At 39.7% G+C, this 14,009-nt stretch overlaps 1 protein-coding gene across 3 annotated transcripts in view; it reads left to right on the plus strand.

The window, feature by feature from the left end:
• phrf1 (PHD and ring finger domains 1) overlaps nt 1-13,065 on the plus strand; it is a 136,425-nt gene extending 123,360 nt beyond the window's left edge. For all 3 annotated transcript variants that reach the window (XM_028793513.2, XM_028793514.2, XM_028793515.2), the window contains 3 exons: nt 4,757-4,993; nt 7,234-7,362; nt 11,421-13,065. In XM_028793513.2, coding sequence (XP_028649346.2) covers nt 4,757-4,993; nt 7,234-7,362; nt 11,421-11,534 — 480 coding nt within the window. In that variant the 3' untranslated portion in view covers nt 11,535-13,065. The remainder of the gene's footprint in view (nt 1-4,756; nt 4,994-7,233; nt 7,363-11,420) is intronic.
• The last annotated feature ends 944 nt before the right edge of the window (nt 13,066-14,009 follow it).

Consider the following 14,009-nt stretch of genomic DNA (forward strand, 5'->3'; position numbering starts at 1 on the left):
ATGGTTGGGATGGTGCGCTGCTGACCTCGACTCGGGACGTTGTGGGTCGGTGGGGGAATACTTCGAAGACCTCCTCAATCCCATTAACATGCCTTCCAATGAGGAAGCAGAGCCTGGGGACTCAGAGGTGGGTTCCCCCATCTCTGGGACTGAGGTCACCGAGGTGGTCAAAAAACTCCTTGGTGGCAGGGTCCCGGGGGTGGATGAGATACGCCCGGAGTTCCTCAAGGCTCTGGATGTTGTAGGACTGTCTTGGCTGACACGCCTCTGCAACATCGCATGGACATCAGGGACAGTGCCTCTGGATTGGCAGACCGGGGTGGTGGTCCCCCTCTTTAAGAAGGGGGATCGGAGGGTGTGTTCCAACTACAGAGGGATCACACTCCTCAGCCTCCCTGGAAAAGTCTATTCAGGGGTCCTGGAGAGGAGGGTCCGTCGGATAGTCGAGCCTCGGATTCAGGAGGAACAGTGTGGTTTTCGTCCTGGTCGCGGAACAGTGGACCAGCTCTATACCCTTAGCAGGGTCCTGGAGGGTGCATGGGAGTTTGCCCAACCAGTCTACATGTGTTTTGTGGACTTAGAAAAGGCATTCGACCGTGTCCCTCGGGGAATCCTGTGGGGGGTACTCCGAGAGTATGGGGTACCGGCCCCCCTGATAAGGGCTGTTCAGTCCCTGTACGATCAGTGCCAGAGCTTGGTCCGCATTGCCGGCAGTAAGTCGAACCCGTTTCCAGTGAGAGTTGGACTCCGCCAGGGCTGCCCTTTGTCACCGATTCTGTTCATAACTTTTATGGACAGAATTTCTAGGCGCAGCCAGGGTGTTGAGGGGGTCCGGTTTGGTGGGCTCAGGATTGGGTCACTGCTTTTTGCAGATGATGTTGTCCTGTTTGCTTCATCAGGCCGTGATCTTCAGCTCTCTCTGGATCGGTTCGCAGCCGAGTGTGAAGCGGCTGGGATGAGAATCAGCACCTCCAAATCCGAGACCATGGTCCTCAACCGGAAAAGGGTGGAGTGCCCTCTCAGGGTTGGTAGCGAGATCCTGCCCCAAGTGGAGGAGTTCAAGTATCTCGGGGTCTTGTTCACGAGTGAGGGAAGAATGGAGCGTGAGATCGACAGGCGGATCGGTGCGGCATCCGCAGTAATGCGGGCGTTGCATCGGTCTGTCGTGGTGAAAAAGGAGCTGAGCCGCAAGGCGAAGCTCTCAATTTACCAGTCGATCTATGTTACTACCCTCAACTATGGTCATGAGCTATGGGTAGTGACCGAAAGAACGAGATCGCGAATACAAGCGGCTGAAATGAGTTTCCTCCGCAGGGTGTCTGGGCTTTCCCTTAAAGATAGGGTGAGAAGCTCAGTCATCCGGGAGGGGCTCAGAGTAGAGCCGCTGCTCCTCCGCATCGAGAGGAGTCAGATGAGGTGGCTCGGGCATCTGATTAGGATGCCTCCTGGACGCCTCCCTGGTGAGGTGTTCCGGGCACGTCCAACCGGGAGGAGGCCCCGGGGAAGACCCAGGACACGCTGGAGGGACTATGTCTCTCGACTGGCATGGGAACGCCTTGGGATTCTCCCGGAAGAGCTAGAAGAAGTGGCCGGGGAGAGGGAAGTCTGGGCATCTCTGCTCAAGCTGCTGCCCCCGCGACCCGACCTCGGATAAGCGGGAGACAATGGATGGATGGATGGATGGATGTATATATATATGTATATGTATATATGTATATGTATATATATGTATATGTATATATGTATGTATATGTATATGTATATATGTATATATATATATATATATGTATATATGTATATGTATATATGTATATATGTATATATATATATATATGTATATGTATATATGTATATATATATATATATGTATATGTATATATGTATATATATATATGTATATGTATATATGTATATGTATATATGTATATGTATATATGTATGTATATATGTATATGTATATATGTATGTATATATATATATGTATATATGTATATATATATGTATGTATATATGTATATGTGTATATATATATGTATATATATATGTATATTTATATATATATGTATATGTATGTATATATGTATATATATATATGTATATGTATGTATATATGTATATATATATGTATATATGTATATATATGTATAAATGCAAAGAATTATTATTATTATTAAACACCCTACTTCTGCACAAGTAGTCTACGTAACATGCATGTAGGTGCATCTAGTCCTTTGACGTTACTTAAGATGTTTAGTTTTTGGTGAACTTGTTTAGTATACCATAATTTTTAGAACAGTTTTAGAAATTTGCAAACTAAGACAAAAAAATAATGAAGAACCAAGACAAACTTTTAGCAAGTAATAATATGCTTATAACCAAAGTGCAGACAAATCTAAATAGAAATACATCATCCTCAGCATATCATTTCAGAACATAACATGCATGATGCTGCTGTTAAAAACTCTGCAAAATTGGCAGAAAACTGCAATCCATGAATTTCCAACTCGACTTACAATTAATCGAGATTAACTATCAATTGCAAAATGCTACTTTATTATTTAAAAAAATATAGTGTTTGATGGCCTCACTAGATAAATACATAACTTAGAAACTTTCATCATCTTGGGTTTTGGACATTTTTCCTTTTAGCTAATCTGTATAAATGATTCACAGTGCCCCAGTTTATATTCAGGAGACTGCTTCTGCCTTGCACTAAAGTGTTGTGAAGATAGGCTGTAGTAGGTTTGATGAAGGGTCAAAGGACTGAAAGAGGCATTGTTTTACTCTATTTTTAGAGCAAATATTCCAACATGCATATAAAGAGCATGTAAACTAAATCCACTTTCAGTAGGAGTTTAGGTATTGAAGATCAACACATTGAGTATGTCCTCGAGTTGAAAGGGAAGCCCTGCAGACCACCCTACATTTGATAAACAAATGGGTAGTCTTTTTGGACCATAAGGCCGTTGATGACAGTATTAGCTCATCCAGACAAAGGAGAAAGTGAAATTGATTTATGAATAAGAAGTTGAAAAACTACTGCAGTTCCATTTAGCAGCATTCAGAGTAATGCAACTCTGGTTGGAGATTGTTGAAATATTCTATTCACTTTTTTAAGAGCCAAGCAGTCCAATCAAAAGGAAGTAAATACAATAATATGAACTTGACACAAATAGAAAGAGAGTAGACTGCATGTTGAGACAAACTTGGAGAGGTGGAGATACATAATGGAGAGAAGATGAATGAAAGTCAGGAGTAAGATGGAGTACACGTGCGTGAATGAGAGGGAAGGTGGTGGAAGGGTACAACTTCACGGAGCAGAGGTGGCGAAGGTAGACATATGTAAATACTTGGGTTAAACAGTCCAAGGCAATGAAGAATGCAGCTGAGAGGTGAGAAATTCAGGCACGGTGGACTGGGTGGAGAAGAGTATCTGCAATAATAAAAGTAAAGGTCTATAAAATTGTTCTTTGTACCAGCTATGTTGTATAGTTTGGAGGTAGTGGCACTGATGAAAAGACAGGAGGCAGAAGCTGAAAACTGCCTGTTAAGATGCTACAATTTTCTCTTGGAGTAACGAGGGTAGACAGGATTAGGAATGAATATTTTAGAGGGACAACATATGTACGACAGTTTGGTGACAAACTGAAACAGGCTAGATTGAGATGGTTTGGGCACATGCAGAGGAGAGATGAGGGGTATATCAGGAAAAGAATGTTGAGGAAAACAAGAAGGCTAAAGAGGAGGTTTATGGATGTTGTGAGGGAGAACATGAAGTGTAGTCGGTGTGGCAGAAAATGATGTAAAAGATGGGGATGGATGGAGACGGCTTAATCGCTGTGGTGACCCCTAAATGGTAATGGCCAAAAGAAGAACATTTTTGTCAATTTGACATTACATAAAATTCTTCTAGTCAAGCAAACTTTGTGCAAGTAGTGTGGAGTAGGATGTCGACAGATTTTTTTATTGCATCTGGCATTACCTGTAATATTTTGTTAAAGGATTTATATGTGATTCTTTGATTCAAACCTATCTAGGTGATGTACAAAATACAGGCACTTGACAATAAGGCTCACTTTTTGAAACTTACCCTAGATATTTTTCAGACAGTTCTAGAGAAGAGACGTATGTGAATTCATATGCAACTTAAATTTGATCATGAAGGTGACAGCCCTAGATAATATTGTTAGATATTTGCTATTCTGTATTGTGGCTTATACAATTTCTGCATTGAACATTTCAAAGTGAGCAATTTTTGGCTCTTTTAATTAATCTTTAAAAAATTCAAAGCATGCATTTTCTGTACATTACTGAGCATTTTCATCTACAGTATACAAATGTGGATTAATATAGTATTAGCCATCGTCTTTGACATATTTTCAATAAATCATGTGCAAAAAACATCAGCCAGGATCAGACTATACTAGTACAAACAATTGCCTAAAATCACTAAAGAGAGAGCATGACTATGTCTGCCCTGCCCTGGACTGGAATCTTGTAATGGGTTTCTGGCCGAAGCTGCTGGGATGTGCTTTCTCCCTGTGACTTTAAATTGGACTATTTACATTAAGAAAACAGAAAGATCATTTGCCAAAAAATCGAAGCCTCTTGAAGTTTAATTTTATCTGTACTAGATTATGTTGATTTTTAAGTTAAAATTTATTTCCATTAACATTTCTCAGCATACATTTTAATGTAAATTGTTTCATATTTAAAATATTTATATCATGTATCATGTTCTTAACTCTATGTACAGGATTTTTCAAAGAATATTCCTATGGCATCAACTATCAATACAGACTCACCTGTCTACAACCCTGTTAGCCAACCTACAGTCCAGTTCATTATTCAAGGAAGCCTTCCTCATGTTGCATCTGTTGCTGGTCAGCCTTTTTCTGCAGAATCTGAAGGGATATTGCAAAAACCAATTATCAAAAAAGAAGCACAGATAACTGAAGCAAGTTGTGCATCTGATAAAACCAAAAGTGAAGAAGTGAGTGTGTCTTGTTTTAGAATATCCTACAGGATCTTGTAATTTTGCATTTTGTTGCTTGATAGTGAAAGTTTTGAAAGTGTTTTGTTTCTTTTGAGGCAATTTTAGTTCTACTAAACTTTTATAAAATTTCAGTTCTTATTTAAGGACATGAAGCTGAATATTGATCCAAAATATCATTGCCATATGTGTGCTTAAAGGTAATGTGAGGGGGGCTTTTTTGAGGAAGTATTCTTCTGTTGTTTAACACTAGAATTACCAGAGCCTACGAGAAAACTCGTAAATCCGGCCCACCTTAAATCCATTCGCACCTCTCCGACAGCGTCTTTTGTCCTGTAAATTTGCCAATTAAGACAAGCAGCAAGCAGCCTGCTATTCCATCCCCCACCGTCGCAGAATGTTCACTAAGTTCTCCCAGCTCATGCCTTGTTTGATTATCTGGGAGTGAACTGCTGGAGTTTTAGAGTGGAAATAATAGATTATTTGGAACACATGTACAGTGCATCCGAAAAGTATTCACAGCGCATCACTTTCTCCACATTTTGTTATGTTACAGCCTTATTCCAAAATGGATTAAATTTATTTTTTTCCTCAGAATTCTACACACAACACCCCATAATGACAACTTGAAAAAAGTTTACTTGAGGTTTATACAAATTTATTAAAAATAAAAAAACTGAGAAATCCCATGTACATAAGTATTCATAGCCTTTGCTCAATACTTTATCGATGCACCTTTGGCAGCAATTACAGCCTCAAGTCTTTCTGAATATGATACCACAAGCTTGGCACACCTATCCTTGGCCAGTTTCGCCCATTCCTCTTTGCTGCACCTCTCAAGCTCCATCAGGTTGGATGGGAAGCGTCGGTGCACAGCCATTTTAAGATCTCTCCAGAGATGTTCAATCGGATTCAAGTCTGGGCTCTGGCTGGGTCACTAAAGGACATTCACAGAGTTGTCCTGAAGCCACTCCTTTGATATCTTGGCTGTGTGCTTAGGGTCATTGTCCTGCTGAAAGATGAACCATCGCCCCAGTCTGAGGTCAAGAGTGCTCTGGAGCAGGTTTTCATCCAGGATGTCTCTGTACATTGCTGCAGTCATCTTTCCCTTTATCCTGACTAGTCTCCCAGTCCCTGCTACTGAAAAAAATCCCCACAGCATGATGCTGCCAACACCATGCTTCACTGTAGGGATGGTATTGGCCTGGTGATGAGCGGTGCCTGGTTTCCTCCAAATGTGATGCCTGGCATTCACACCAAAGAGTTCAATGTTTGTCTCATCAGACCAGAGAATTTTCTTTCTCATGGTCTGAGAGTCCTTCAGGTGCCTTTTGGCAAACTCCAGGCGGGCTGCCATGTGCCTTTTACTAAGGAGTGGCTTCCGTCTGGCCACTCTACCATACAGGCCTGATTGGTGGATTGCTGCAGAGATGCTTGTCCTTCTGGAAGGTTCTCCTCTCTCCACAGAGGACCTCTGGAGCTCTGACAGAGTGACCATCGGGTTCTTGGTCACCTCCATGACTAAGGCCCTTCTCCCCCGATCGCTCAGTTTAGATTGCCGGCCAGCTCTAGGAAGAGTCCTGGTGGTCTCGAACTTCTTCCACTTACGGATGATGGAGGCCACTGTGCTCATTGGGACCTTCAAAGCAACAGAAATTTTTCTGTAACCTTCCCCAGATTTGTGCCTCGAGACAGTCCTGTCTCGGAGGTCTACAGACAATCCCTTTGACTTCATGCTTGGTTTGTGCTCTGACATGAACTGTCAACTGTGGGACCTTATATAGACAGGTGTGTGCCTTTCCAAATCATGTCCAGTCAACTGAATTTACCACAGGTGGACTCCAATTAAGCTGCAGAGACATCTCAAGGATGATCATGGGAAACAGGATGCACCAGAGCTCAATTTTGAGCTTCATGGCAAAGGCTGTGAATACTTATGTACATGTGCTTTCTCAAATTTTTTTATTTTTAATAAATTTGCAAAAATCTCAAGTAAACTTTTTTCACGTTGTCATTATGGGGTGTTGTGTGTAGAATTCTGAGGAAAAAAATGAATTTAATCCATTTTGGAATAAGGCTGTAACATAACAAAATGTGGAACAAGTGATGCGCTGGGAATACTTTCCGGATGCACTGTATTTCATGTGTGTTCCGTTTCTACAGTAATCTGTGTAAACACATTGTAAGGAAGGTAGCATTTACTGTCTTAATAAGAAATATTTTCTGTATCGTTTATTTAGTACTTGAAGAAGCTTCATATGCAAGAAAGAGCTGTTGAGGAGGTTAAGCTTGCAATAAAGCCATTTTACCAGAAAAGAGAGATCACAAAGGAGGAGTACAAAGAAATTCTGCGAAAAGCTGTTAAAAAGGTAAATGCTATATTATAATAGACATGTTTAAATTAAAGCTGTGTAGGTACTAACTATAGTGTATTTTGGTCATTGATATGTGGTTTAGGAACAACATTGTCATGTTTCTGACATTAATTTCAATTAACATATAATATCACATTTCTCAACCCTGCCAAATTAATTTATGTTCTGGTGCAAGAGCCTGTCTTGACATCATGCAGTTTAAGTCAAATACCAGCCTTGATGATACACATCCATCTCGGAACCACCGCACACCCACACTTGTGTAGGTCAGTTCAGAATTGCCATTTATCCCAATGCCTGTGTCTTTTGTGTACCCAGAGACAAGTCGACATAGACATGGGCGAATGTGCAGGAGACGCACGTGCAGCATCTGAATGGAGTTACCAGAATGCTGTGTTCGTGAGACAGCACTGCTTGCCACTATGCCGCTCCTGCATAGTACATAGTCATATTTTAAATTAACAAACCCTGAGGTAGTTCTGAAAATAGTGTACTTCAGCTTGGTCATATAACATTTAAACAACAGCATTTTTTTAATTAAGACTTGCTCTGTATAACAGAAGACCAAAGCTTCCACAATAAATATTGGTACACCCTGGCTTCTTTCCACTCCAGGACTAAGATAAAAAAATCCAGATGTATTTTTCAAAATTGTGCATTATTGTCTCTTCACCTAATGAAGACATTAAAATAATATAACAGAAAACCAAAAGAATATTTCTGCCATTACAACAAGTGGAATGGCATACCCACATTTTGTCTCTTTTGATGACCTGACTTCTCATCCTTCTACCTGTGAGCATTTCCTCAACTTACCTGAAAAATGAAAAATGGTCTGCACTTCTGAGGACAGGCATGTCCTTCTTCAGAAACATGACCACTACATTTGAGCATCCACTATTGCTATCTGGTGTCCAAAAGTGACATTTACGGGGGGTGAAGCTTTCTAATAAAGCTGTGTGTTTTTTCTGAGTCAGGCCAAGACGTGTCCTCAAGCCATTCCAGTGTTGCCTTGGCTGTAGGCTTAGGATCATTGTCATGCTGAAAGGCGAACCATAAATAGACAGATACTTTATTAATCCCAAGGGGAAATTCACATACTCCAGCAGCAGCATACTGATAAAAATAATATTAAATTAAAGAGTGATAAAAAAATGCAGATAAAACACGACAATAACTTTGTTTAACACTAGAATTACCAGAGCCTACGAAAAAACTCGTATATCCGGCCCACCTTAAATCGCTTCTTAAATCCGTTCACACCTCTCCGCCAGCATCCTTTGTCCTCTAAATGTGCTGATAAAAGACAAGCTGCCAGCAGCCGGCTATTCCATCCCCCCACCGACTTAGAACGTGAGTTTTCCCAGCTCACGCCTTGATTGATTATGTGGGAGTGAAGTGGAGTTTTACAGTGGAAATGAGAGATCATTATTCTAAAGTAATCTGTGTAAACACATTGTTAAAACAGAAACTTTTTCATATTTTAGTAATAAATGTTACAAAATGTAGTAGGCATAAACTATAGAATATATAAAGCACGAGTTCCAAAGATCAAATAAACACTTTCACAAAAGCTTCAAGAATGATTCAACAGCTTCCGTGGCGTAGCGGGTTAAGATTTGCCTCTTAACGCAGAGCAGCTTTTCCTTGCCTCACAGACCCGAGTTCGATTCCCCGCTGGGGATGAAGTGTTGCTTTTTTTTTTTCTTTTCTTTTTAACCTCAAACGGACATAAAATTTATACATTGGTATGCACTGTCAGTTACTGAGATCGTTATATTTTCATGTGGGATGCTCCTTTTCAAATATTTTTTTAACAATTGAGACTGCAATTAACAGGAACAACTGTCCTTATAACTTATTTTTAAGATCCATAACACACAGACAGAGCACTGCGTAACAGAGAGACAGACAGGCAGAGAAGTCACTAGATATAGAAAGAAACAGGGAGGCCACGTGTACTGAAAGAAAAAAAGGACAACATGTGCGTTGTCCCTGACTCTCTAAGTAAGATCGGGGAGGGGTGATGTTAGAGCGCCTGCGCTTATTCAGTGCAGCTGGGACAACGCACATGTTGTTCTTTTTTTCTTTCAGTACACGTGGCTTCCCTGTTTATGTCTATATCTAGTGACTTCTCTGGCTGTCTGTCTCTCTGTTACGCAGTGCTCTGTCTGTCTGTGTGTTATGGATCTTAAAAATAAGTTATAAGGACAGTTGTTCCTGTTAATTGCAGTCTCAATTGTTAAAAAAATATTTGAAAAGGAGCATCCCACATGAAAATATAACGATCTCAGTAACTGACAGTGCATACCAATGTATAACTTTTATGTCCGTTTGAGGTTTAAAAGAAAAGAAAAAAAAAGCAACACTTCTTCCCCAGCGGGGAATCGAACTCAGGTCTGTGAGGCAAGGAAAAGCTGCTCTGCGCTAAGAGGCAAATCTTAGCGCGCTACGCCACGGAAGCTGTTGAATCATTCTTGAAGCTTTTGTGAAAGTGTTTATTTGATCTTTGGAACTCGGGCTTTATATATTCTATAGTTTATGCCTACTACATTTTGTAACATTTATTACTGAAATATGAAAAAGTTTCTGTTTTAACAATGTGTTTACACAGATTACTTTAGAATAATGATCTCTCATTTCCACTGTAAAACTCCACTTCACTCCCACATAATCAATCAAGGCGTGAGCTGGGAAAACTTCGCTCACGTTCTAAGTCGGTGGGGGGATGGAATAGCCGGCTGCTGGCAGCTTGTCTTTTATCAGCACATTTAGAGGACAAAGGATGCTGGCGGAGAGGTGTGAACGGATTTAAGAAGCGATTTAAGGTGGGCCGGATATACGAGTTTTTTCGTAGGCTCTGGTAATTCTAGTGTTAATGTTAACATTTACCCCCCGGGTGGAATTGAAGAGTCGCGTAGTGTGGGGAAGGAACGGTCTCAGTCTGTCAGTGGAGCAGGATGGTGACAGCAGTCTGTCGCTGAAGCTGCACCTCTGTCTGGAGATGATCCTGTTCAGTGAATGCAGTGGATTCTCCATGATTGACAGGAGCCTGCTCAGCGCCTGTCGCTCTGCCACAGATGTCAAACTGTCCAGCTCCATACCTACAATAGAGCCTGCCTTCCTCACCAGTTTGTCCAGGCGTTAGGCATCCTTCTTCTTAATACTGCTTCCCCAGCACAACACTGCGTAGAAGAGGGCATTCGCCACAACCGTCTGATAGAACATCTGCAGCATCTTATTGCAGATGTTGAAGGACGCCAGCCTTCTAAGGAAGTATAGTCGGCTCTTTCCTCTCTTGCACAGAGCATCAGTATTGGCAGTCCAGTTTATCATCCAGCTGCACTCCCAGGTATTTATAGGTCTGCACACAGTCACCTCTGATGATCACGGGGTCCATGAGGGGCCTGGGCCTCCTAAAATCCACCACCAGCTCCTTGGCCTCCTGCCCACTCCTGATGCAGCCCACGATAACAGTGTCGTCAGTGAACGTTTGCACGTGGCAGGACTCCCAAGTTGTATTGGAAGTCCAATGTATATAGGCTGAACAGGACCAGAGAAAGTACAGTCCCCTGCGGCGCTCCTGTGCTGCTGACCACAATGTCAGACCTGCAGTTCCCGAGACGCACATACTGAGGTCTGTCTTTAAGATAGTCCACAATCCATTTCATAGTTAGAACCATAGTGCTTGACATATTGCCCAAAGAGTTCAATGTTTATCTCACTAGAGCAGAAAATCTTTCCTTGTGCTCTTAGAGTCTGTTAAATGCTGTTTGGCACTCTGTGTGCAGAAAGTGAAGGGGTCTGAATATTATTCTGAGTCCAATGTAAGTAATAGTAAGGTACTTATGACATATGGGTTGGTATTATTTTGTGTATCTGAGTTTTGCCGGCACACGGCACACTGCCAAAGGTTAGTGCCTGCCTTGTACCTAGTGCAAGCAGAATAGGTTCTGCTCTGCCTTATTCCTGAACAGGACAAAGTTAAGCAGACAACAAAAGGAGGAGAAAATTTTTAAATTAAACTTGTTTTTGTTTTTTTCTTTCTTAAGGTTTGTCACAGCAAAAGTGGAGAAATTAACCCAGTTAAAGTTGCAAATTTAATCAAAGCATATGTTGATAAATACAGACAAGCCAAAAAGCATAAAAAGGATTCTACAGGGTAGAAATGGGAAGCTGGAAAGAAGATTCCATTGATGATGATGATGATGATGATGATATCTTTAGTAAACGAAAAGTCAAGGGAAGCTGCAAATCATGTCTGTTCTTTGCATTATTAATGATAAGACTTTATTTGCCATCATAACTGTATTTCATCCACAAGGAAATGAACATGGAACATGTCAGAACTATGCAGGAGGCTTCAATTTTTCATTTCTTTCTGTGTCACATGTTCTTTTTAATGATGCCTGTAAGCCTCTAACAGAATTTATGTACTTAAATTTTAATGAGTACTTTAATAGATAGGTTTGCCACTTTATCCGCTCTCTATTGTCAGTTCCATTTTCTTAAAATCTAATAATGTTAAAACACTGATGTTTGATTTATGCCAAGTATTATTGCAGTAATAGTACTCTAAAGTTACTTTTCGGTCTCCACCATTTAAATGTTTTCTTAAATTTCCTAATTCAGGTTTTCTATACATTTGTGGCGACAAAAGCAAGTAAAATTTAAATTGAAATGAGATGTTGTCATGGGCCATTTATAAACATAGCCAAAGTAATTTCGGCTGGTATTGCTTTTCCTTAAAGCTCTTCATGCAAATATTCTTACAGTATGAGAAAATACATGACAGTTGTGGCAAACTGTTAAGCACTAATTTACTGGTATGTTTCCTTTTTGTTTTGTTTAGATCACTGAAGGTGGGTTAACAATTGTGTTAATGGGCAAAACAAGCAGAAGTGACTATTCACAATTTGGCAAAAAAAGTAAATAATAAAGCTAAAGTTTTCATTGCATGAATTATTTTTTTTCTCTGACCCATAAAAATGACAGTGTGTTATAATAGATGGCCCTGGTTTAGATTCAAAAACCCCCTTCTTTTGGTTTTATTAAGGTGTTGAGGAATAATTCATAGTCAGTGATTTGATGGATGCGTTGATCATACTGTTATGATCTGCTTCTGTTTATATTAGAACTTTAAAGGTTAAGAAGAGGAGTATTCAGAAATGCCCCAAAAATGTCTTTTTCTTATACTTGTATGTGTTTCTAGGCAGTTTTCTCTAAGGAGGTCTTAGTGGTTTGAGTATAAAAACAAATAACTTAATTGTCTATCAAAATGTTATGTAAATATTTTTGAAGTGGGATCAAGAGTTGATTATCAGGCTTATTAATGGAAAAAGAATTATATATTCTAGAGCTGTAATAAAATATTTGATGTAGGTACCTGATTCTGAACTTCCCTCAGTCAGTCAGTGTTGATTGTGTAGCAAATATGTACAGAATAGCTATATCAAAACAAAACATTTTTATGCGACCTTTGCTTTTTCTGTACAGGTGATTTGTAGTGAAGGTTTGATATCAACAACAAAAGACATAAGTTTGATCCTGAAGATCATATAGCTGAGTGTGCTGGCTATATCTATGCCTAAATTCTCTGTTCTTGTTTAATATTTAATAGGTTTAAAACCCTGAATTGTAATTTATCTGCTTGTAAATAATTTCATAAAAGGTGAATAAAGTCACTTTTTCAACTTTTTTGTTTTGAGAATCAATGGCATTTACTTTGTTACCTTGAGTGTGTGTGTGTGCGCGTGGCGCAGTGGTAGTGCTGCTGCTTTGCAGTAAGGAGACTGTGGAAGATTGTGGGTTCGCCTCCCGGTACTGAGAAAAGCGCTATATAAATGTAATGAATTATTATTATTATTATATAAAATGCATATTTTATATTGTACTTTTGAAGTTTATCACTTGACTTTTGCACTACCATCTTGTAGATAAAAGGGGAAGAGAATAAACAGAAATAAGTCTTAAAATTTATTTTGTTATGTATTAATCCTGATTGTTTTTTGTTCTCTCTGTCAAAACTCAGTTGGTAATGATTTAAGCCTATTGGTAAGCTCAACAGTCCAGTTACGTTTGCAGCAAAATCAAATATAGAAATTTTCTTGTATTCCAGTAAGTGTTGCATGCGGTCTGTTGCTGCTCTGTCTCTGGCTTTACTCATCGGTCTGTGCAAGAGAAATAAAGGGAAGGTTCATCATCATTCAAGGTAAAATATACCTACCTTTTAACGTACAGGGTTCAGATATTTATGCATATATATTCATTATGTGGATAGGGAGCTGCAACCATCAAGAAGATCTTGTTAGGCTAATGGTACTCTGCATATGTCTTGGGTACCCTTTTCAGTTGTGGATTTTTACTTTAATCAGTTACATTCTGTGTAGTTACTGTGTGTGTATGTATGTGTGCGTGTGTGTGTGTGTTTATATATATATATATATATATATATAAATATATATATATATATATATATAAAAATGTTTGCCAACCACAAGCGTTGCCTGGTAGGTAGCCACCCACACAATTGAGGTCGTCGAGACTACGAATGCAATGAATGTAATTATATATATATATATATAGTGTGTATATATTTTATATCTCTCTATTATGTGTATTAAAAAAAATCCTGGGACAAG

Source organism: Erpetoichthys calabaricus, chromosome 2 (genome assembly GCF_900747795.2).
Source record: "Erpetoichthys calabaricus chromosome 2, fErpCal1.3, whole genome shotgun sequence".
NCBI classification, from domain to species: Eukaryota; Metazoa; Chordata; class Cladistia; order Polypteriformes; family Polypteridae; genus Erpetoichthys; species Erpetoichthys calabaricus.